The sequence below is a fragment of the Grampus griseus genome (assembly GCF_964374135.1).
Source record: "Grampus griseus genome assembly, chromosome: 16".
Lineage (NCBI taxonomy): Eukaryota > Metazoa > Chordata > Mammalia > Artiodactyla > Delphinidae > Grampus > Grampus griseus.
This window is the reverse complement of record NC_139010.1, coordinates 80,215,517-80,240,220: the sequence shown is the minus strand read 5'-3', so window position 1 is coordinate 80,240,220 and position 24,704 is coordinate 80,215,517. Positions and strand designations below refer to the sequence as shown.

Genomic DNA, 24,704 nt, shown 5'->3' with positions numbered 1-24,704 from the left:
ATGTGGGATCTAGTTCCCCGACCAGGGATCAAACCCGGGCCCTCTGCATTGGGAGCACGGAGTCTTAACCACTGCGTCACCAGGGAAGTCCCACAAGTGACTTCTAATCATTGTTATCTATATTCTGGGAGCTTCCCATACATTACTTTAGTCCTCATGACAGTGCTATGAGATGGGTCTTGTTTCCTCTCACTTTACAGACAGACAGGTTGAGGTTCAGAGAAGTCAAGTGACTTGCACGAGTCCCAGAGTATTGGTATTTGTACAAAACCCAGAGCAGATACTCCAAGTTCATGCTCTGCCCACCTTCTGCCAACTCCCTCACTGGCCTCTGGTCAACACAGCACCGCCCCCATCAGCTTCCTTACAGAACAATATCTGTCCCTCAAACCACTGTGTCTTGGGTTTTCCTTCTGGGTGTCATTTTCCAAGCCAGTTTGTGACTCTCTGAATGAACTATTAGAAAATATTTTGGTAGCAGAACCTTTGTGTATTTCATGGAGGGATGTTACTGACCCCATCCTGATGGGTGAAGGATGGTCACCTTCATTGTCTGGTTCGCCCACAGCTGAACAAGTTCTGTTACAGGATTCTGGCAAATTTGAGGCAATGAATGTGTTCTTTGAAAAGATTTTCACCATCTTCTCATGTTAGGCCTTTATAAATTGAAAAGAAGCCTAAAAGCACAGGGAAGTTTACATCCCCTGGGTAACACTGGCCCAGAAGCACCAGCATCAACTATACTTCCAAGGCCTGGGAACAGCATGGCCGCTGAAGACCCATATTTGAGTGACTGTAACTAAATGATGCTATGGTTAAATCTTTAACACAGGTCACCCACCCTCACACACACACACACGCACACGCACCACCACCACACCTGTGCTGTTAGATGATCGTATTCAGAAAGATTACAGTAAATGAAACTTGGGCTGTGTAGCAACTTAACCACTCTGCTCTCTCTATCCCACTCTCCAGGGGACTCTAACAGCTCCTGAGGTCAGTGTCTTGTCCGAGTTCATGGAGCCGGTGATCAGACATAATCTTGTGGTTTATTGCAGGGAACTCGTAAGCCAAACCCTCCTCAGAAGCCTCTGCCTGCAGATCCTTTAAGCAGGACAACCCGGCTTGCCAGGACCCCGGGACAGCAGGAGTCTGGGCTCCGCCGGGCGCCCATCAGGTTGGTGTGATGCACCCATGTCCCTCTTTTTCTCCCCAAAACTATGTGGGCGCAGCTGCACCGAGCCATGCTTCTCAAGCCACAGGAGGACATGGGGGTGGCGCTGGCGGCTGTGCGTCCTGCACTCCCCACCCCTGGGAACAATATAAAACAGACGTGAGGACGAATCTAAAGAATAAGCAGGAAGCAGCTGGGAGCTATAATTGTAGGCATCACATGTCACTCTTAGCAATGATCCCAGCCTACCCGTGAGATCAACTCACGATCAAGTAGAACAGATCCCTCAGAGCCGTGCCTGTTGATCTGGGCTGCGTCATGTCCCCCAAGGGAGAGAAAGCCAGCAAGTGGTGCGATATTATGAAAGCTGGACACCTACCTCCAGAAATCCCACTTGGACCTTGATGGCCTCCGCCCAACCCCTGGGATCCCGAGACACGAGGTGAGGTTGGAGGGTCATGGATGAAATAAGGGGAATGTAAGAAGTCAGGCTAAAGAAGCTGCTGGGCAGGGGTAACTGGGAGCTTCCCCCTCAGCCGGCACAAGGAATCACCTTTGAAGCCTCAGCTGCAGCTGTGGTCATGTCCTACGCCCTCCCCGAGGGGTTGAGGGCACAGCCCTGAATCTGGGCTTGGGCAGCAAGGCTCAACCCAGTGGTGTGCTGGAGCCAACCCACACTGCTTTGCAAGAACTATTAAATTTCTAGGAATTTTGCAAGCTAGGTGTTAAGCCTAGCCATTCTTCAAAATTATATAAGCTGGCAGTGATACCAGTTACACTGAAAACAAAGGTAAGAAATGCTCAAAGCGCCTCACCTCCATTTTTTTTTTTTTTTTTTTTTACTATATTTTACAGCAATCCACATTTTTTAACATCTTTATTGGAGTATAATTGCTTTACAATGGTGGGTTAGTTTCTGCTGTATCACAAAGTAAATCAGCTATACGTATACATATATCCCCCTCCCTCTTGTGTCTCCCTCCCACCCTCCCTATCCCATCCCTCTAGGGAGACCAAGCTGATCTCCCTGTGCTATGCGGCTGCTTCCCACTAGCTGTTTTACATTTGGTAGTGTATATATGTCCATGCCACTCTCTTACTTCATCCCAGCTTACCCTTCCCCCTCCCCGTGTCCTCAAGTGCATTCTCTACGTCTGTGTCTTTATTCCTATCCTGCCCCTAGGTTCTTCAGAACCATTTATTTTTTTAGATTCCATATATATATGTGTTAGCCGTACAGTATTTGTTTTTCTCTTTCTGACTTCACTCTGTAGGACAGACGCTAGGTCCATCCACCTCACTACAAATAACTCAATTTCGTTTCCTTTTATGGCTGAGTAATATTCCATTGTATGTATGTGCCACCTCTTCTTTATCCAGTCATCTGTCGATGGGCACTTACTTAGGTTGCTTCCATGTCCTGGCTATTGTAAATTGTGCTGCAGTGAACACTGTGGTACATGACTCTTTTTTGAATTATGGTTTTCTCAGGGTGTATGCCCAGTAGTGGGATTGCTGGGTCATATGGTAGTTCTCGCAACCCACATTCTTGAGATTACTGTATCTGTCATTCCTATGTGATGAAAATGCCATGCCATGGTGGCCACTGCACATCTCTTCCATGTTCAGTCACATCGTGTTGGGAGCATGAGTATTTATACCGTGGAAATCAGCAAATGCTATGGTTAAATCTTTACCTTCCCCCCAGTGGTGGGTAGTTAAACATTTACCAGCACACAGATGGGTTAAACCCTCAGCCAAAACATCTACCCCCTGAGCAGGCAGCTTGCTTTGTGAGCTGCAAAGAACCAAAGGTAGGTGGTGGCCAGGCCCTGGGTTCAGTAATTCAGCATCTCTGAAGGGAAATGCTACACGCTCATGATTTCATTACAGCTCTTAGGAAAAATGTTTGGCCCACGAAAGAGATAGCTGCCTAATATAGCTCAGATAAAGCCGGTCAAAGGGTCAGGACAGTGGTTTAATTCCCGACTACACAAGTACAGAAAAACTCCAGAGCATCCTAATTATTTCACTGTGGTTTGTCCACTGAGCTTGCAGTTACTTTTCTTGTTCAAAAGGAAAAAAACACCACTTTACATGGACATGAAGAGGGGAAGGGCCTCTCTTTTTAAATTTATTTTATTGAAGTATAGTTGATTTAGTGTTAATTTCTGCTTACAGCAAAATGATTCAGTTACACATATATTCTTTTTCATATTCTTTCCATTGTGGTTTATCATAGGCTATTGAATATAGTTCCCTGTGCTATACAGTAGGACCTTGTTGTTTATCCATTCTACATATAATAGTTTGCATCTGCTAACCCCAAACTCCCACTTCTCTCCCCCACCCTCCCTCCCCCTTGGAAACCACACGTCTGTTCTCTAGGTCTGAGTTTTTGTTTTAGTAGATAAGTTCATTTGTGTCATATTTTAGATTCCACACGTGAATGATATCAGATGATATTTGTCTTTGGCTTACTTTGCTTAGTATGATAATCTGTAGGTCCATCCATGTGGCTGCAAATGGCATTAGTTCATACTTTTTTTATGGCTGAGTAGTATTCCATTGCGTATATACCACATCTTCTTTATCCATTTCTATGTTGACGGACGTGGAGGTTTGCTTCCATGTCTGGGCTGTTGTGAATAGTGCTGTAGTGAACACTGGGGTGCATGTATCTTTTCGAATTATGGTTTTCTCCAGATAGATATATGCCCAGGAGTGGGACTGCAGGATCATACGGCAACTCTGTTTTTAGTTTTTTAACATTGTGGCTGCACCAGTTTACACTCCTACCAGCAGTGCAGGAGGGTTCCCTTTTCTCCACACCCTCTCCAGCATTTGTTGTTTGGTGATGGCCATTCTGACTCGTGTGAGGTGATACCTCATTGTAGTTTTGATTTACATTTCTCCGATAATTAGTGATGTTGAGTATCTTGTCATGTGCTTTTTGGCCATCTGTGTGTCGTCTTTGGAGAAATGTCTGTTTAGATCCTCTGGGGAAGGCTCTCTTTTTAAAGGACCTCAAGCAGCGGCCAGTTGCTGACATCAGTGCAAGCTGGCTTTGGTCTCCTCCTGGAAGGAGAACCCTCTGTATGTTCATTTCCGAGGGCTCCCACATGCCCAGCTTTGCTCTGGAGCTGCACTAATACAGTAGCCGCTGGGCACACTGTGGCTGGTGGAAGATGAGATATGCTGGCAATGCAAATACACGCTGGATTTTTTTTTTTGGCCATACCTCGCGGCATGCGGGATCTTAGTTCCCCAACCGGGGATCGACCCCGTGCCCACTGTGGTGGAAGCACAGAGTCCTAAACAACTGGACAACCAGGAAATTCCCCACAGTGGATTCTGAAGAGTCAGTACCCCAACATGTCAACTATATCATTAATAATTCTGTATGTTGGTGACACATTGAAATACTATTACTCTGGATAGAGTGGGTTAAGTGAAACGTAACTAAAGTTTTATCTTTTTTTACTTAAGACTGTTACAAAATTTAAAGCTACACGTGAGGCTCACCTCTGTGGCTTGCACCATTTTTCTGTTGAATGGCACTCTTCTCCTGTGGACGGACGGGAGCAGTAGCTTTGGAAAGGGTCCTAAACGGCTGAAGATGCTGCAGCCCTCAGCGAGGTCCCTTCTGGGATCTGCAATTCCTGCTGAAAGCAAGAGGGGTCTCCAGCCCCCAGGGCAGGGGGTGGGGTCCGATCCTGGAAGCGCATCACAGTGCAAGAAAAGGCATCTCCAACCCGGGTGTCTGTGTCTGCAGAAATCGCTGGCAGGGCCTCTAACTATAGTTTTGTTTCCTACTCTCTGGTTGCTCTTCCTGCAGACCTGCTTCCAAACAGCCCCATCAAGTGCCCAGAGCCACCCACATCGCCTATGCAAAGTGAGAAGCACGCCAACAGCGTTGTTCAACAGTGAAGACAGAAGTTTGCACTATCCATCTCTCAACTCCAGTTGGAGTTACTTTTTGTAGCAACTTTTAGAATTTTTTTAATGTTTCAAACACCATGATTTGAAGAACTTTGAGCTACTGCCGTCGGTGCTGTGCTGTGCTATGGTGCTGTGTATACTTTTACTTGCTCAGGTACTTGTAAATTATTAATTTATGCAGAATGCCTGCTACAGCGCAGTGCGCTGTAGTGGGCGTTTTTTTTGTGTTTTTTTTAAAACCATCACTGAGTTTTCCATGGAAGGAAGGCTTTTTGTGCTTTGAATAGTTTAGTGAACTTGAAATATCGTGCTTTATGGGATTCTGGACAGGATGTTTACTTTTTGAAGGAGGCTGTATTGGACAGCAACTCCCCAGCTACCCATGGCTGTGGTTATGGTACCAGACACAGCTCAAGAGACCCCAGGTAGAGCCTCGAGTGATTTTCTGGAACCCCTGCTCTCAGGCCAGAGCCTGGCTTCTGGTCCAGCCTATGCTTGGCTTGCGGGGATAACCTGGGCCCTGTCACAGCTGATAGGTTGGCCCACCAGGGTTATTATCCCTTGAAGCTCTAGGGTAACAGGGAAGGACCTGGCTTCTGGCCAGGAAGCTTTGGAGAGAACCTGGGTTGCGGAAAGGAATTTTAAGGTGTGGCCGCACCAGTATAGAGACTGGAACACGAGGCCAGCCAGAAACTTGACCTTGAGCTCTCACCAGCCCTGAGAGCATTTGGAGAGCAGGCAGAGAAGTTTGCTTTATAGAAACACCAAGAACTTCTTTCCCTGGCTGCCCTTTAAGGAGTGCTGGCGTCAGCACCTTATTTAGATTGGGAAAGGTGGTGCTTCTACAAGACAGCTACTGCCCAAGCACTGCAAACCTCCATCTCCCTGTACTGTTTGGAGCTACACAAATTACCACCTTGTGTTCTCGACTATAATACAATGACTCTGTGTTCCGACAGATCGATGAGGCTTTCCGTGGAGCACAACTATTTTCAGATGTGAACCAGTAACCAGATCTAGTGAATCAATTCTGTAGATAAAACTCTTCTTTTACCACAAGGTTCAACTTATTAAAAATTAGGCAGAATCCCTAGGCTTGCAAAAACTGCAACCAAATGGAATGCTCTGCTCATCGGGACAGGTTAGGGTCTGCCATCCTTGTTAGTACATGTTGAACGAAGAACCCTAAGTTACTATTAAGTTCTCTTTGGGGCATCTTATTTTCCCAACTTGGCTGAGGAAATCTTTAAAAGATGTTTTTGGCACAGAGTCGGAATCTATTTCTTAAGCACTTACAACTTACCTGTTGAGCGTCACAGAAATGGGATAAGGAAATCAAAGTCCTGATCAATACTCACGAAGTGCAGTCTTGGGCAGCAGCCTCAGCAGCCTTTCACTCTTCAGATGTCTGACTGGGGAGCCATTTCCAAAAGGAGATCTTGAAGATGCTTGTATCTAAGGGCATGAAAATTACAAAATGACTCAGACACGGTAAAGTGCGATTATGCCTCTGTCTGCCTTCTAGTGGGGTCACGTGCGACTGGTTTTCACATTAGAAGGCAACTGACGGCAGTTCCATAATCCACTCTGTTTTATGAGAGGGACTTCATCTGGGGTCATTTCAATGGTTTTTCTACGCCTTGAAGCAGAAAGACAAAACGTACCAAGAATCTTGGTTTGCCTTCCAGAAACAAGAGTGCATTTAACTTTCCCCGTGTTCCCACTGTATCCAGGCAACACAGTATTCACGATCGTGGATAAACTCAATAAAATCCATGTCACACACACATACACACACACACACACACACACAAGGGAACTCGGCTCTAATACATTCCAACTCTTACAGCATGCAACTGTTCATTATACATTTATTAATTTCTTAAAACTATAAAGCCATGTTAGAAACTATTACTGCTGAGGAGTACATACAGAATTACTATAACTGGTATTATATTTGGTAACTATACTAAGGCCAAAACATATGCTGTTGAAAAGTTTACAGAATTTTTATGGTGCATCATGTGGGTATTGTCTTCGTAGATGCCCAAACCCTTGCATCTGGCATTGTAGCCCCTTCTGCTAGTGCAAGGAAGAGGATGTGAACTTTTTTTGTCTGTCCTTAATTATAATTCCTATGCTTCTATTTCAGAGAACGAGGAATAGTTTGATATTAAAGGAGATTAATGCTGTGATTTTACATTTCATCATCAATGGCCGCTTAGGGGCCACGGCTGATGACACATTCTTCTCTCTCCACAGTACTAAGTGCTTCTCCAGAGCCACGCAATTTATTTCTGGAAAAGAACATAGTTAAACCTAATATCCCCTTACAATACACAGATAATATTATTAGAGGAACAATACTTCCAAATGCAATATTTATCAAATGAAGCATATTAAACAATAACTTTCATTTTAATATAACTTAGGAAAGTAACTAATAACCAGGTTGTTTCGGGGGGGGAGCTATTCCTCCCCCTTTTTATATCCTCATAGATGATAGAAACAAAAGTTAATGCTTATATTTCAGTGGCAGTCTATTTTTAATATTTTTTTAATTGTATAGGCATGAATAATAGAGTTGACGGGGGCTTAGAAGGCCCTCGCTGAGAAAGTCAGCATGCCTCGACACAGAGCAGGCCCTAAGGGTAGTCACTTTCCTTCCTCCATCTTCTGAGAGTTGTAGGTTATAGGACCCCACTTTACTGAGAAGTAGATGGCTAATCTTCCAGGCATCCTACGGAAAAATTTATCGCCTGAAATTTTGTGTAACAGTTTGTTTTCCTGACACATGGAATCAGATGTGTAGCAACCAAGAGAAACAATACATAACATTTTCCATTGTCAAAATATGCATATAGAGATTACGCTTCCCAGTGTGGATTTTTCCAGCTTACACATGTGGGATGACATCACAAAAAACCACAAGAGCAGCAAATTAAACTACATGAGAATAAATACTCCTGACTAGTCTCAAAGGGGACATTTTTATGCCTTCTTAACTTTATTAGGAATTCTCAGCCTGAAACCGGAGTCCATTGTTCCGGCAAATCAGTACAACACATCCGTGTAACCCCTAAGAGAAGAGCAGCTCCAACTCTGCCCTGGGGCAGACCGTGCTTAGGAGCCTGTGATCTCCATGGTGCTAAACAGAGCCTGGTGCTGGCCCGGCGGGAATTCTCAAGCATCTCCCTGCCATCTCTCCACTGCTGTTTACAAAGCACTCTGAGCCACTGAGACCCCGACACCCAAGAGGGCACGATGCCTGGGCAGCAGCCTGACCCTTCGCAGGCTTTCAGCAGGAGGCTTATTTCGCTTAAAACGTGGGCTCTGGAGGGCGCCCCAGGTGTTCCCTAGCAGGAAGCCTAGGGCTGACTCGGTCTGGAGGTCCTTCCTCACTGTTATCAAACTGACCCCAACCAGACACAAGTAACCCAGATAAACGTTACACCCGGAAGTCTGCCGGTGCCGACCCCCGGGGGTGACTCAGGCTGTGCGTCCCCCACACGATGGCTGGCTGCCAGCTGCCATCTCTTCTCCTTCCCACAACTCACGAGCAGGCCATGAACGCATCTGGACACAGGCAGCCTAGGCTAATACGTCTCTTGGTCACTTCTTATCACCCAGACACAAGTTCCTTCCCCAGGCCCAACCCAGCACCGAGGCCTCTCCCATCTCTGACAGATCTCGGCGTTTTTAGCTACTTCAGGTCAGCCAAAGTGGTAGCTGCCCCACAAGTCCACCCATCGGACACCCACAGCCCAGCCTCCTCCAGCACCGCAGCCTGGAGCAGCGCTGCCAGCTCCCCCACCAGCCTGGACTCCAGCAGCGTCCCTCCCCCAGGAGGGACGCTAAAGACTTCTATCTATTAGAAGGGGGAGTTGGCCATAGAAAATCAGTTCACCTCCAATTACAAAATTCTCTCGACTCACTCTACAGTTCCCACTGACATCTCTTTCTTTTAAACCTATTTGAAAACTCTGATAGTCATACCAGTAACAACAAGCTAAGGAAGATTCGCGAGCCGCAGGCTGAGAACCATTTCTGTGCAGTGATGCTTCCAGAAGCCACGTACCTGCACGTGAATAAACCGTTTCCCTGCCTGTCTTAAAGAAAACCCCCTCTTTACTTTTGGGACAGCAGTGGTGGCTTAGAATCCAGCCATTAAGAAGAGCCTGTTCTATATGAGAAAAATTAGGAGAAGAAACACTGCATATAAAATTGTCATAATATTCAATAGTGGATTGTGACAGCCATAAGATTTAACACACAGTTAAAGGAATCCTCAATGTGATTTGGCCCTTCCAGGTTCAATCCTCTGTAACCAACCCTGATGTTTCCATATCATCTCCAAAACACATGTCCTGTATTCTCCCTGTGATTCTCCTTCCATAAGATAATTTTTTAGTTCTCAATTTAGCACACTGTAAATCCAGAATAAAAGGATAAATCTCATGTGATCATTTTAGTTTTACAAAGAAGTGCAATGATGTCTGTGTTCATGGCCTATATAAGCAAGTACGTAAGTAGGAAGGACAGTGATAGAAAAAATATATCAAACTAGAAAGAGAAAACCCTCGAAGAGTCCAAGCAGGACAAGTAGCATCAGAGCTCACTGCGCTCTTGTACCGTCTATCAGGTCAAGCGGGGAGGTTTTAAGGGAGGTGCATTGTTGGAACGTGTGTGGCACATACGTATAACTCTGTAACACTTGGCTACAGGCTATTCAGCACAGTACAAAGTTACAGCTACTAAACCAGTACATTCATTTTTATAGTGCTTCATCCATTTATCATGCTTTGGTTTGCTAATTTTTTTCACATACCTTTTTATGTTACAGTCTGTTACCTTTGTACACATTTCTCATATTGGGGGTCTACAGGTAACACAGCCTGCTTTTCCATAGAAAAAAGTCAATGTTACGCATATTATATCCAATAAATGGTATACAGGTTAATATAAAGATGTGTCTCATTCATGACTGAGCATGTTACCAAAATGGGGTAGGGGGAACGCTCATGTAGAAAAATGTATCTATATTCTCATTCATTTATAGATGCATAAGAAACTAAGAAGGATGGTGAGCTGGAGGGTCGGGGGATGCATGCTGCAGTCCACATGAGCCAGTCAGATGATGGGACAAGGATGGAAGAAGTTGCCTTTATGCCTTTTCACACACACTGTGGGGCGGGGGTGGGGGGGGGGAACCTAATACTTTTTTGAATGATGTGATACATAAAAACTCACCTTATTTATAGAAGAGAGAAACTCAAAAAGAAAGCAAGCAGGATTAGAAACATTTACATCAGGCATATCCAGAATAAAAATCTAATTGCAATGGGAACGCATTACAAATTTTTTTTTAACTAGCATCCAATTTCATAAAGAACTGCAGTGAATACCGAGAAAAATAGATTTACAGAATGGTAACAAGTCTCCTTATTCTTACCACCCTCTACCCATGAGAAACCAAGCAGGCAAAAAATAAGTACATAGAAGACCTCATAGTTAATAACGTAGCTCAGTTGATTTTATATATATATATATATATATATATATATATATATATATAAAAAATGCACTAAAAGTAGAAAAACAATCTATGCCCTAGAAATGCAATGACTCGAGTCAAAGCTGAATAGCAGATTATCTAGCAAATAGCAAATGAAACCACTTGTGATAACACACTACAGCCATGTTTCTCAGACTCCTTGAATTAGAAGCACTCACCTGGGATGCTGTGACAATCCAGTGCTCGTGCCCTTTCCCGTGAGATTCCAATCCAGAGGGAATTCCAATTCAGACATAAAAAGTATAAATTACTTGGGAAACATGAAGCTAATAAAAGCATGGGTTGCTTCCTTGGGAAAATTAAAAACACAAGATAAACCACCATCTAATCTTATTAAGGAAAAAGATTAAAAAGCAAACACACATAGCGCCTGAGCATATAGAACTCAGCAGCCCACTGTAACCCGATGCGATCACCTCAGGAATATAAGGATGGTTCGATATTTAAAAATCGAGTAGTCCAAGTCAGCAAATTAATAGCTTGTAGGGAAATAGGCCATATTATGATAACCAGAGATGCTACAAAAGACATTTGATAAAATTCAATATCCATTCCTGAATTTTAAAAAGTCCGAATATAGATAGATAGGTAGAAAGGTAGGTAGATAGATAAAAATTTAAAGTCTGAATAAAATAAGACTGGAAACCAAAGGACTTGAGAGGTGCTTCAGGGGAAAATTAAATTCACAGATACAAGCTAGGACCTTACAAGCAGTCATTTTTGGCTAAGTTACACTGAGATGACAAGCCACTCTTAAATTTCAGTGACTTAGGACATGAAAGGGCTATTTCTCACTCACATGTCATGTCCGTTCTGGGTGAGCGCTCGCTCGTGTCTCAGGACCCTGGGCTGATGGACCGGCCACCATCCGAATCACGGCTGTCTTGTGGCAGAGGCAAGAGGGACCTGGGGATTCTTAAAGCTTCCTCTCGGAGGGACAGGAGCCACTTCCACTCACGTTTCATTGACCAAAGTCAGCCCCGTTATATGGCCAAAGTTGACCTCCACAAGAAGGGGTGTGCCCTCTTCCCGTAGGTCATGAATAGTATATACAACAGACCAAGGAATGAAGTTGAGGTGAATGTCAGCATTGATCATGGTGGGGGGAAAAGGAGCCTTGGAACATCGTGACGATGCTCTGATTTTTAGAGAGTTGTTTTTTTTTTTTTTTCTTTGTGGTACGTGGGCCTCTCACTGTTGTGGCCTCTCCCGTTGCGGAGCACAGGCTCCGGACGCGCAGGCTCAGCAGCCATGGCTCACGGGCCCAGCCGCTCCGCGGCATGTGGGATCTTCCCGGACCGGGGCACAAACCCATGTCCCCTGCATCGGCAGGCGGACTCTCAACCACTGCGCCACCAGGGAAGCCCTAGAGAGATTTTTAAAATCCATTCCAACAAATCTAAAGGAATAAGCATTTGTACGAAAGGTAAAACGCTAGTGAAATATCTAAGGAGAGGACTGCACATGAGCCACAGATCCAGGTCCTAAGGTGGACAGTCTAAGCTGTATGGAATAAAGCTGAGAACTGCCAACATCAAAAAACTGATGGTGTGTTTCTTCTCTATGCCCTTCCCCCAGAGCTCTGGCACTTAAATAACCTTTTAATTGCTCTTTCCCTGCAGAGAAAATTCCAGTCCCGTGCAGACCTCTGTAGCTGGTCTTCTCCTGGGGTCAAGCTAACCAGCTTGTCTCTGGAGACGCGAAATGCATGCGGTCGGCTCGCTCCCCTCTTTACTGATTTTTAAGTGTGTCTGCCAAACTAAAGCTCGAACACGTTTGTGTCTGAGCTCCCAACCAGCAGACCTGTTCAGTCCTACTTGTCTTAGAACTGAGTGATCAGCATCAAAACCCTTTCTGCTCCGAGGACTCGATGTAATAATATACTCCTCTTTGGCAAAGTTGTCAACAGGCCAGCAGGCCGGCTCTTTCATTGTCCGGGCCTGAGTGTACGCAAACACATCCTCAGACAGGTCTGTTCTAAAAGGACTGCTCTAATGAAGCAGAATCGGAGTCTTGAAATATGCATCTCGTGCTTTGATGTGAGGCCAACGGCTGAGTGGAAAACTCTTCACGTGGCCTCCTGGGCTTTCAGGAGGAGCGTCTCTCAGGAGGGCGCACCAGCCTGACCACACGGCCTGGAAGGCCTTAGGTTGGGAAGGAAGGACATAATTAAAAACACATGGGAGAAGGAATTTCCATCGGGTCCTGGAGTGGCTCGGAGGACAGCTTGGAGGGCAGGAGCGGGAAGTGGGAGGCCCGTGTATGTTTGTGCAGCTCCGGGACATAAATATTTTGCTTCACGTCTAACTCCAAAAGGCCCGAGCACAAGAAAATATCCCCGTTCTACAGACGCCCGATGACGACACCACCACCACGCGTACTTAGGTCAAAAGATGTATTTCAAAGTGAGAACAGTCGTATGTTACAAAAGTACTGTGAATCTTCACCAAATAATTAATCAAATGCATAGCCCTCAAAGATGCAGAATTTCATCTGTCCAGTTCAAGTCCTGTTCTGCTTCGTTTCACTTGGCTTTCGGAGGGAGGTAAGAGGTGCCCCGGTCAGCGAATAGATGACTTCTTCGGCATTTGCTTTTTTCTCATTTCTTCTAATAAGGAGACTACATTCTAGATAAACAAAAACAGGTGCATGTAATCCAAGGTTTGGGTTTTTTTGTGTTTTTTTTTAAGTGCTGCAAAATGAGCCTCAAAGGGCAGAAAGAACATCCCAACCTTTCTGTCAAAAACTCTGGCCATTTCTAGGACACCTTTGCCAAACTGAAAGAGAAAACAAGAAAAATTCTTTTGTATCTATGTTCTCTCCTCCTCACCAGGAAAAAATCCTTAGATGGAGATGGAGTTACATACCTCATTTTTCACACTTGCGTCTGCCCCTTTGTCAAGAAGTAACTGGACTAATTCTTCATGGTTATTCAGCACGGCCACCTAGGAGACAAACAGTGGGGGTGAGCGGAAGCGGGTGCCTGGTGGGACAGGTCCAGGACACCCACCAGCAGCACACTCAAGGGTCAGAGCTGTCTGGGGCCGCTGTGGCTTTGCAGGACGGGTGCGTGGACCTCGCTGCACCGCCATGGCAGCTGCCAGGGAAGAGGAAAGGAAATCTGCTTTTCTCCATGTGGGATGACCTGACAAGTCCTAGGCCAAACCAGGACAGAGAACAGCACTTCTTTGTTTTGATCCTAAAATGGCCCCAGGGACTGGGGTTGGTAATCCTTCAAGAAAGCTGTCAAAAGACAACAAAAATACTAGAGTGACCCCCCCACCCCCCAAAAAATGCTATGGTGACATCACCATATCTTAATTCACAGGCCGATAGGGAATACACACGCAACCAAAACCCAGTGCTTTTTTTTGTTTGTTTTTTTGTTGTTTTGTTTTTGCGGTACGCGGGCCTCTCACTGCTGTGGCCTCTCCCGTTGCGGAGCAACAGGCTCCGGACGCGCAGGCTCAGCGGCCATGGCTCACGGGCCCAGCCGCTCCGCGGCATGTGGGATCTTCCCGGACCGGGGCACGAACCCGTGTCCCCTGCATCGGCAGGCGGACTCTCAACCACTGCGCCACCAGGGAAGCCCCCCAGTGCTCTTATGTGGCTGCACTCTCAAGAATTTGTGTTACTGGGCCAGCTCTGACCTTAATTCCACCTGTCAAGCCAGGCTGCTGTGCGTAGCAAGGCGTACCATGAGAGGGGTCTTGCCGTCTTTGTCTTTCATGTTCACATCCGCGCCTGCGTCAATCAGCAGAGAGGCGACCTCCTGGTTCCCCGAGACCGCAGAGACTCTCATGAGCGGGGTCCACCCCGAGCCAGCGTCCGTGGGGTCCACCTGGAGAGCCACAGGGAGAGTGGCTCTTAGCCCACTTTCTTTTCCTGAAAATCACTCATCAGAAACTTATAAAGAAATGTCTACTTGCCCAAATTCCCCCACAATTTAGATAGCAGTCTTTCTAGACCCGGTGAGAGTTGATTGGACCGTGATTTCAGTTCACATTTACACAGTGAGCAGCTGTGTTTGGGCCACTTTAGAGGGTGCTGAGAGGCCCCAGGAGGCCCCTCCCCACCCACTGGCATCTTCATTTACATTTTGTTCAAATGGAAAAAAGATGGGACAGAAAAATGAAATGTAATCACCTCCTCCTTGGCCCCATGTGAGCCCTGCCTTATTTTCTCGTGCCTAACTTTCCTCGTCTGGTTTTTAAAGGGTGTCTGCTGCTTACTTTTAAGCGTCTTTGTAAGCGGCTTTAAATCCCTTCTGGAACAAGACAGTAATATAAACGCCCACCCTGATACTTACCAATAGGTATTCATTTTAAGCAGGAGAACTACAGCCGGAGTAAATACAAAGCAACCAGATCTCTTACATGAAACCCAGTCTGAAAAGTCAGCCAACCTAAAGCCTCGTCCAAAATGTAGTTTGCCTGGTAGTAAGATGGGCCATTTCTAATAACCTGCCCGACATTAAGATCCTTCAGTTTCATGCTTTTTAAGACATATTCTAGAATAATGAAATGTAGATACTGCCTCCTCCAATCCCAACAAGGACCTCATCCATCCGTGAAGAGTGGTACCGAAGTAGACATATACACGCGTGCACAGACGGACGCATGGACGCACACACAGGTCTAATTCAGAAGAATTACTTACAGAAGAATTACTCAGAGCTCTCTGCAGCTTTAGTATGAAGCATCAGACCGGAATAACAAACAAGGAGCTGCCAGTAGGGCCTTAGGACCTTGCAGGTGATTTGTGTGTATGAGATTAGCCACCGCAACACCGTTAAGATGTGCAGCTCTTCCTCTTGCAAATAACAAATAACCTTTGGGCAGCGAGGTCCGTTCCATTATATTTAAATAATAATAAAATAACCACCTCATACTACGAGGTACTTTATGCATTTCCAATGCGCTTCCACACACATTTTCTCTTTGGTCCTGAGGGTGAAACAGGGGTAGCTATTTTTATTCCTGGTTTACAAATGTTTAAACCAAATCCCAGAGAAGTCGAATACCTTCCCTGAGGTCACATGGCTCATTAAATGTAGAAATGGCTCCCCATGCAAATAACTCGCTCTCAGTATAGATCATTCGATTCGAGAAGAGGGTGACTGCCCCACTTTGCTCCCAGATCCAACCCACTGTCTTCCAAAGCATCGGATCCACCACCTGCCAAGAACAGAGAGCGACTCGTGTTGATATCATCTACCAGCCACACAGAAATCTTTTGTGGACACATTTATGGAGTTCCAGTGCTACAGAAAAAGATGGAATTCACCCCAAATGAGTGTGTCCATAACTAAAGCCCAGAGAGACTACACTTCCAAAATTCCAGTATTACATGTTGATGGCAGAGACCTGCCCTTCTTTCAGCAAAGGTCAAACTTCATTTTCAGCTACAGACTTTTACTGGGTCCAAAGCATGAGCAGAATTCATCATAAACCAAACAAGAGGAATGTGGCTGTCACCACCACCCAAGGCAGGTGTGGGCCCTAACCACCAAGGCGCGAAGGCTGATACCTCTGACCTTTTGTGCGTGTGTCTAAAACAAAACAAGAAATGTAATAAAAGGGATTTATCTTGATTGAGGTTCTTCCTCCAAGGGGCCCTCTTCTCAGCCCTCTCAAAGCAGCAGCAGGAACCAGTGAGATCCCACAACTTAAGCCTTGCTTTTGCTCAATCACACTTCAGAGACAAACTAGGACAAATCTACAGACATCTTCCGGGAGACATAACTCTTCTCCATTCGAGTTTATTTTCCAGGTCATCAGTTTAACTTCTCAGTAGTCTACACCATCTGGCAATCACAATTAGGAGAGAATTTTGTTCATCATTCCTTATTTCCATGCCCTGAAATTTTTATTTAACTTCTTTGAAATCTTCTAAAGTTTTCAAAGTTAGCAGCAATTACCCTAATGGAGCTAATTCTATCTGCCCATCTTCAAATATCTTTAGAAGAGTCCAAACAACTCTACTTCCATTTGCCAAGTAGAATTTGTGCTTTCTGATGACATGAAACCAGAATCAAACCAACATGCCTGCTTCAGAGCAAAGACACGAGAGCTGGAATATGCTCTATTCTTTTTTTTTTGGTACGCGGGCCTCTCACTGTTGTGGCCTCTCCCGTTGCGGAGCACAGGCTCCGGACGCGCAGGCTCAGCGGCCGTGGCTCACGGGCCCAGCCGCTCCGCGGCACGTGGGATCCTCCCGGACCGGGGCACGAACCCGTGTCCCCTGTATCGGCAGGCGGACTCTCAACCACTGCGCCACCAGGGAAGCCCCTGCAATGCTCTATTCTTGATACGGTGTTTGCTCTTCGGAAGTTTTTTTTAATGACTAATCTTTAAAGCAAACCCAAGAATAAAAATAATCTAATTCTAAAAGCAATAAGCAGCAGTATGGCTGTAAGAGTTCTGAACATCTTGGTGCGTCCAGCACCTCCCACAGTATCTTGCTGGCGTAGGGAATGAACAAAGGAATCAGCAAGGTAGAAGCAGCAACAGGTCCAGCTCTGGATTCAGCACTGTTCCTTTTTCCCCCACACGCGATGAACCTCCATGACGATCTAAAGCCTCATTAGCATGACAATTCTATAACGATCTTTTTTTTTCCCAAGGCTTCAGGAACTTTCTTGCTCATAAGTCAGAGAACTTTCTTTAGCATTTCTAGGTTCAACTAATCAAAAGACATCCACATAAGGCCCTGCTTGTCCTAAACCCTGTGGAACAGCATTTAGGTTCTTAACTCTACGTGTGTAGTTAACAAGGACAATCGTACCTCACAGCCGTCCTTTATCATCCACTCAATCACATTGCAGTGGCCTCCATCTGCAGCCCAGTGCAGAGCTGTACAGCCTCCTAGGTCTCTAGCGTCCCAGGAAGCACCGTGTCTTCGGAGGTATTTCACAACATCTAGGTGTCCTGCGTAGCACGCAAGCATTAGACTGCAACACACAGCAGAAGAAGCATTTGGCTATAAGTGGGGTCTCCACACTCAGGTCTACATTTACCCTCCCTGGCTTAAACCTAAGAGAGAAATCCTAATTTGGGTGGAAAAGCCATGAAAATTATTCACATCAAATGTATGTGTCTGTCAACTGATGAATAGACACATTGTGGTATATCCATACAATGGAATACAGTTTGGCCATAAAAAGGAAGTGAAGTACTGACATATGCTACAATGTAGATTAACCTTAAAACATTACGCTAAGTAAAAGCCAGATGCAAAAGGCCACACAGTATGATTTCATTTATATGAAATGTCCGGAATAGACAAGTCCATAGAGACAGAACTAGCAGGTTAGCGGTTGCTGAAGCTGGAAGGAGGAGATGGTAAATGACTGCTAGTGAATATAGGGCTTCTTTCCGTGCTGATGAAAATCTTCTGGATTTAGACAGTGATGGTGGCTACACAACTTTGTTCATATATTTTTAAACGCTGAATTGTACATTGTAGCAGAATGAATTTTATGGTATGTGAATTATACCTCCAAAAAATGAATGATCACTGTAATAGAGTAACATGTTGGATTTAAAAACATCTACCAGTCCATGATGATATTCAGACAAGAAAAAGAAAAAAATCTCATTGGGCATTATTAGAGATAACGATTAAACCAATTCCTTACTCTAAATATTGGTACTTAAATAAACATTTATGTTGTCTTTATAGAATACAATGTAGTCCATCTCCAGTTGATGACGGAAAGCTCTTGTTAACAGAAGACTACACAGCTAATAAATATGGGAGGAATCATGGAATTAGAAAATCACTTTTTGGCAAGTCCCAATTAAATAATTGATTCAGGCAAGGATCACAGTAGATGCTAAAATTTTTGAATGAAAGTTTAATGGAGAACAGGATATGCACACTGTACTGAATTTCTAACCCATAGATTATTTTCTAATTGCAATGGGAAGCTATATCTTTACAAAGGAAAGACTTAGCTGTTACACGCTCAGCAAAGGATGAGAAGTGGAATCACCAGCTGGGGGGCAACCTGCATCACAGGCCTGACAGAGGCAAACTGAAGCCACGACACCAGCTCTGAAGTGCTCTCGCTGAAAGTGTTAACCTGAATCCAATCAAGCCTTTAAACCTAATTTTAACTTTATTGGAAATAATGAACAAGTTAAATGCCTCCTTCACACCTAGGAGACAACTGAGCAGATCAAGAATGCAGGGCATCCTCTAAGATAATTGATCCCGTCTCCTCAAAAGTCATTGCTATAAGAAAAAATTTTTAAAATAAAAAAAGAGACAGAGGACCAGTTACACACACACAGGCTTTTTTTCACCTTCAGTCTACTGATGGGAAGCATTAAGAAATTTCCTGATCTAGACATCCTTACCCTCCTGTATGATCCCTTAGCTAGGATGGAAGAGATACATAAATGTCTCCACATAAAGATGTACAAATAGCTTTCTTTCTATCAGATTTTATCAATAAGGCTATCCTCTGTAGCTTTCCAGCTTCCTCTCTGCTGTGGAAAAGTTCAAGGTTATTATCAGTACCTAGAAAATCTGAACAAGCTCATTGGTAGAACAGACCAACCACAGAGGCTATTTTGGAGGTGATCTTTTAATAAATTTTCTAATTTCTTGTATGGATATTGGCTATTTTGGATGTTCTACTTCTTGAGTTGATTTTGATGGTTTAAATTTTCTCTAAAAAAGTACCCATTTCAGTGATTTGATCAAATCTATTTTAGATGCAAGCGTACCACTTTCTTTTCATGCTTGAATTTGCTCTATACTGTTATGAATACTTTCAGATTTCTAATTTTTTCTTTCCTCTGAGATTTACAAAATTGGTCCATTTTATTGTGTAGCTTTGGTTTAAGAGGTAGCTCTTACATTTCTCAACAATCTTTATTTTATAATCAATTTCTACTTTTTAAAAATTCTTCTCTTTCATACCTCTCAAGTTTTTCTTTTTAAAATGGCAGTATTATTTTTTCAAACTTCTTGAATTGATGGCTTAGTTCCAAAAATACCTAAGAGTTATTTGAAAAACTACTGTTTAAACTTAAGTGATTTTTTCAATGTTACTAAAATCTATTGCTGCACTATGTCCAGAGAGTGTGGTAGGTAGGCTTTCTGATTTTAGAAATTGATGTCCTCTTTGTGGCCTACCATATTTGATCAGTGTTTTGTAGCTACTCCTTACATACTAGTTTGCAGTGCATAAACCTTTGATCGGCACACATCACGTGACTGTAAGCTCCTTGAGCAAAGGCTTTGCATTTTATTCACTGTTCTACCCAAGTGCCAAGCACAGAGCCTGGCATGTGGTAGTCATTCAATAAATATTGGTTGATTTGAATTAATTAAACTTAATTACTAGATTAGTGATTATTTTTAGGTCTTTCTACAACATTCTCTCGTCATTGTAAGAACAAGTTTCCAAGTATCATGTTCTTTCCACAAACTTCTCCTGCAAGGCACTCAGCCCTTTCACCTCAGGGAAGTAACTGGGTTGTATCTTTGTGAATGCCTTTTGCTTCCTTGGAAACACCGAAGACTTCTAGTTAACAGAGTCAGGCGACATGCAATGAGAGCCCTTAGGGAGGTAAAAAGTGCCACAGGCACTTACAACCAAATGCCCAGCACACGGCTGGAGAAAACTGCTTCAATAACTATCACTTACTGAGCGCTTAGTGTCTGCTGGGCTCAAGCTAGGGAAGGCAGATGCATTATAATGGATATCCCCCAAAATACCCTGTTGAGTGGAAGAATAAGCGGACAAGTGAATAAGCCAGTTTTTGAGTTGCCATCGTTCCTCTGAGACCTATCACCTCTCAGTACTGTCAAAAGAAACAAGAAAATATTTGGGTAAATCAAAAACCCAAGCCTAGTAACACAAGTATGGGAACAGTTTAGGGCATGTTCCATACCTACCTGTCTTTGCCACTTCCATTCTGCAGATTCACATCTGTGCCGTTAGAAACGAGGATTTTCACAAGCCTAAACAAGACAAATTTCAGAGTCGCTGGATAAGTAGCTTTGATGAATAGGAACCCACGATAACCCAGTAAAAATGAACGACTCTATATTTAAGACCTGTCCTGGCAACTCTCTCTTCTCCATCTTCAGAGGCAGCTGGCTTTAAAGACAGGGCATTACGAAACCAAGAAACTGCCTCTCCACACCAAAAAAACAAACAAACAGTTTTTTACCCTTTACGTGAATTAGTCATTGAAAACAAAAAACTATACCACATGGAACAAGTTAGACTATGAAACTAACTCACTCTCACTTTAATGACCATTGGAAATACATTTTCAAATGGTAGACTCTAACGAAAATCCATTTCTATTTCTTTAAAAATGGCATTTTAGTTAAATATAAATATGTTGGAAAAAATAAGCTCTTAATATTTATGTGTATCTCCGTGAGGAGTAGAGAAAATAGATTGTGTCAGTGGAAATTATATCTGAGCAACCTATCAGGGAAATTTGTTTTCTAGAATGAATATCCCTCCCCCCCTTTTTTTTTTTTTTTAAAGAAATTCACATTCTAATAACCAGTTTTCCCAGGACATATAAAATACCTTGCAAAATGTAATTTAAATGGCTACCTCTCTTCCTTATCACATGATTATACATTTTTATACCCTCTCCTGCATGTTGTGTGACTTTATGATAAAAGCAGCTGAGCTTCTGTTCAGCCCCTACATGGCTCAATTTTGGAAAGAGAACTGAAGCTGGGTTTCCCCCCCACCCCCACCGACGGCCCTTCCCCTCCCGTCCCCGTCCTGAGAGGAGCCTTTGGGATCAGCGAGGGGCTCAACCCCTCCCCTAAGGGATGCAGAGGGAAGCGCCGTACCTGGTGTATCCTCTCTGGGCAGCGACCATCAGAGCGGTAAAGCCAAACTTATTGGGAACATCAACCTTCACGTTGCTTGGGGGAAACACAGAGGGAAAAAAAAGAGATGAACGTGCCCACACGGCTCCCTGTGGATTCACAGCTGACTTCTCTTTCAGGGCACAGGTGGTTAAAATGGTTCATTTTCCTGAAAATTCCAGTTCCTTCTGCACCATTAAGTTTTTGTTGTCTTAGACTGCCCTGCCTAATGTTTTAAAGGATTCAAATTCACAAGGAAAGAAGAGGAAATTGCTGTAATTTCACTTAAAATAGGCACTTCCTTCAATTCAGAACCATTACGTAATCTGCTAAAATCCTCTATGAAGAGCACGGCCCCTCTAAACTAGCGGGGGACACAGTGGCTTCACTGCAGGCTCTCAGCTCCACCCAACACCAGCCTGGTCCCCACTGCACCCACTGGGCATAAAGCACTGCTGCTCAAAGAAGAAAGCCCAGCTCTTCGGGCTTCCCTGGTGGCTCTGTGGTTGAGAGTCCGCCTGCCGATGCAGGGGACGCGGGTTCGTGCCCCGGTACGGGAAGATCCCACATGCCGCGGAGCGGCTGGGCCCGTGAGCCATGGCCGCTGAGCCTGCGCGTCCGGAGCCTGTGCTCCGCAACGGGAGAGGCCACAGCAGTGAGAGGCCCGTGTACCGCAAAAAGAAAAAAAGAAAGAAAGAGAGCCCAGCTCTTCAGTAGCAGCTTAGAAGCTGTGGCGTTTTTCGGGAACCTTCTCCAACTAACAGAGCCTCAATTCACAGGTGACTTGTCTTCTAAGGCACTCAACACTATCAATTCAAAAACGATCTAGATAACGTTGTCCTGTTTTCATTTGGGAGACAGCCTCAAGTATCTCATTGGCGGCAACTGTATTCAACATTTTCCCTCTAGGGTTTTTTCAGCCTTTTGAGTTAGAAACAGCTGATTTAGTGATTCCTTAATTTCACCAGGAATTAGACGCGGGCATTTAGGGGCAAAATTTGCCTAAATGCTACGGCATATAAGCAAGAGTCATAAGTTATTTCTGGGAAGAATATATGACACCCAGACTTGTCGTATCTGTTTTCAATGTTCATTAAATAATGACAAAATATACCATTTACATGGGGCTGTCTACGGCCATCTTTAAGAGCCATGCTGCACTCACACCAGTCACCTGAGGTCAATTTTGGAGCCAGCTTCAAAGCCGTGGGCAATTTTAGGAAAATAAAGTTAAGCTGCGTGAACGCATTTCTAAACACTTACTGGGCATTTAAAAAAAAAAATTGTTTTTAAAAGGCAGAGCTCTCTCACCCTCCTTGTAGTATTCGAAGCAGCAAATCTTCATCGTTCACGTTGACAGCTCTATGCAAGTGTTCACTACTTATGGGTTCTCCTGAAGAAAGTAGATGGAAAGCAGTCATCCAAAATATAATGAAAGAAGGTTCCTTCCAGCTCTATTCCTCCTGTGGCCTTGAGTGGAAGTTCACGTTCACCTTCAAGAAGGCACTTGGCAATTCCGCTGAGTATCTCTTACATGACATACTCCACTCCTACTGAAAATAGACCTCGTTTTCACATATTAAGAGAAGAACATTTAGATTGTCCTAAAGGCTTGGGACATTTTCAAGTTATAAAAGTACCGCTGTGTGTATGTTATTTTGATATTTGAAAATAATCCTTTCAGATTTCAGAAGACATAATAAATGTCCCTTACGAGCAAGGGAAAGCCCCACCATTGTCACGATGTGCGGGTTTTGTTTGCCAAGGAGTCGCTAAACTGTGTGAACGACAAACGATAAAAGACAGATTGCTTTAACGTTGGAAATCCACAATTTCAGTCCTTCCCAGGAATATAACATTCACGTTGGCCTTGCCTCCTGTGACCTTGTGGAGGCAAAAGGGCTCATACCCGGAGAGGTAGAACATTGTGAGAAAGCCTGATTGTGGGAGCGAGCCTGCCAAGTGGAGAAAAGCAGGCGAGGGATTCTGAGAAACAGTAAAGGAACAATGGGAGGAGGGGCAGCCCTTCGTGCACTAACTCCTCGTGGAAGAGAAGGGGGCAGGAGTCCAAAAATGAGCAGTGTGCGAGCTCAGGACCGAGTGAAAGAAGCCCGTCCGTCAGGATGTTTACTTCGTGGCTTCGCTTGGTTCACCTTCTGTGACGTTCTGACTTTTTGGATGATTAGGATTAAGTTTAAATGAAACAATACAAGTGAAGTGCTAGACTAGCACCTGTACATCGTAAGTATCTGTTGTCAAGGTGAGAGTAACAGAACAGCGGCTGCCCTGGTCCCAGGCAGCCCACCTTTCTCTCCTGCCTGGTGCCCAGCCCCCTCCCACACTTAGCACCCTACCGGCCCTCACAGGCATTGAGCTGATAACCCCCGGCTTCCGCCATCTCCAAAAGGCTCATTCACTTATTCAACAAATGTTTCATCTTTTGGTGGTGGGGGGGTTTTTTGGCCGCACCATGTGGGATCTCAATTCCCTGACCGGGGATCAAACCCGTGCCCCCCAACAAAGGTTCATGTATACCTTTCATGCCTAGTCTTGACACTGGGAGCCCCAGAGAGAATGAGACACACATGTCCCTCTCTTGCCCTTCACACTGCAGGGCCCACTTGCAGCTGTTACTATTCTCAACCCTGAAAGAAAACATCCCCTCCACTCCATCCTCCCACCGCAACCCCAGACTAGCCCCTGGGGCTCACCCCGCCCCTTAACGTCCCTCTTACAGTCTGGCCTGCAGAGGCCCCCGGCCGTCTCAGCCAGCGGGGAAGTAAAATTCCCAGTCCCTGCTCCTCACGGTGGAAAAACTCTGGGACGCCAGTTCCCAGGCACAGGAGCCGAGTTTCTCCTGGTTTCCATGGAGGATTTTTCGCTGGACAAAGTACAAACCGGGAAACAGTGGGACAGAAGAATGAAGAGATCCCTGTCAGAGTGACCTTTAGCTGATACCCTTTTCTTCTGTTCTGGTAAAAATAAATTCAGGCCAAGTTAAAACTGTTTTGAAATAACAATTTTGTCTCCTTCAGCTTGCCAATCTCCTCAAGATGTCTTAGCTACATTATACTTCCTTTTCATCATTCCACACATAGTTTTAGACCAAAAGCCTCAAATAAATGTATCATGATAACCCACCAGAGGACAAGG

At 44.5% G+C, this 24,704-nt stretch overlaps 2 protein-coding genes across 2 annotated transcripts in view; one reads left to right on the top strand and one right to left on the bottom strand.

Moving 5' to 3' along the window:
• ADAM12 (ADAM metallopeptidase domain 12) overlaps window positions 1-5,076 on the top strand; it is a gene marked incomplete at both ends in the record, with an annotated part of 387,447 nt that extends 382,371 nt beyond the window's left edge. Inside the window, 2 exons of the mRNA XM_082673912.1 lie at window positions 1,062-1,180; window positions 5,016-5,076. Of these exons, the coding sequence (XP_082530038.1) occupies window positions 1,062-1,180; window positions 5,016-5,076 (180 nt within the window). The remainder of the gene's footprint in view (window positions 1-1,061; window positions 1,181-5,015) is intronic.
• Window positions 5,077-13,255: 8,179 nt separating this feature from the next.
• FANK1 (fibronectin type III and ankyrin repeat domains 1) overlaps window positions 13,256-24,704 on the bottom strand; it is a gene marked incomplete at both ends in the record, with an annotated part of 29,144 nt that continues 17,695 nt past the window's right edge. The window contains 8 exons of the mRNA XM_082672979.1: window positions 13,256-13,321; window positions 13,427-13,471; window positions 13,562-13,639; window positions 14,392-14,535; window positions 17,481-17,646; window positions 20,607-20,672; window positions 21,534-21,608; window positions 22,863-22,944. Coding sequence (XP_082529105.1) covers window positions 13,256-13,321; window positions 13,427-13,471; window positions 13,562-13,639; window positions 14,392-14,535; window positions 17,481-17,646; window positions 20,607-20,672; window positions 21,534-21,608; window positions 22,863-22,944 — 722 coding nt within the window. The remainder of the gene's footprint in view (window positions 13,322-13,426; window positions 13,472-13,561; window positions 13,640-14,391; window positions 14,536-17,480; window positions 17,647-20,606; window positions 20,673-21,533; window positions 21,609-22,862; window positions 22,945-24,704) is intronic.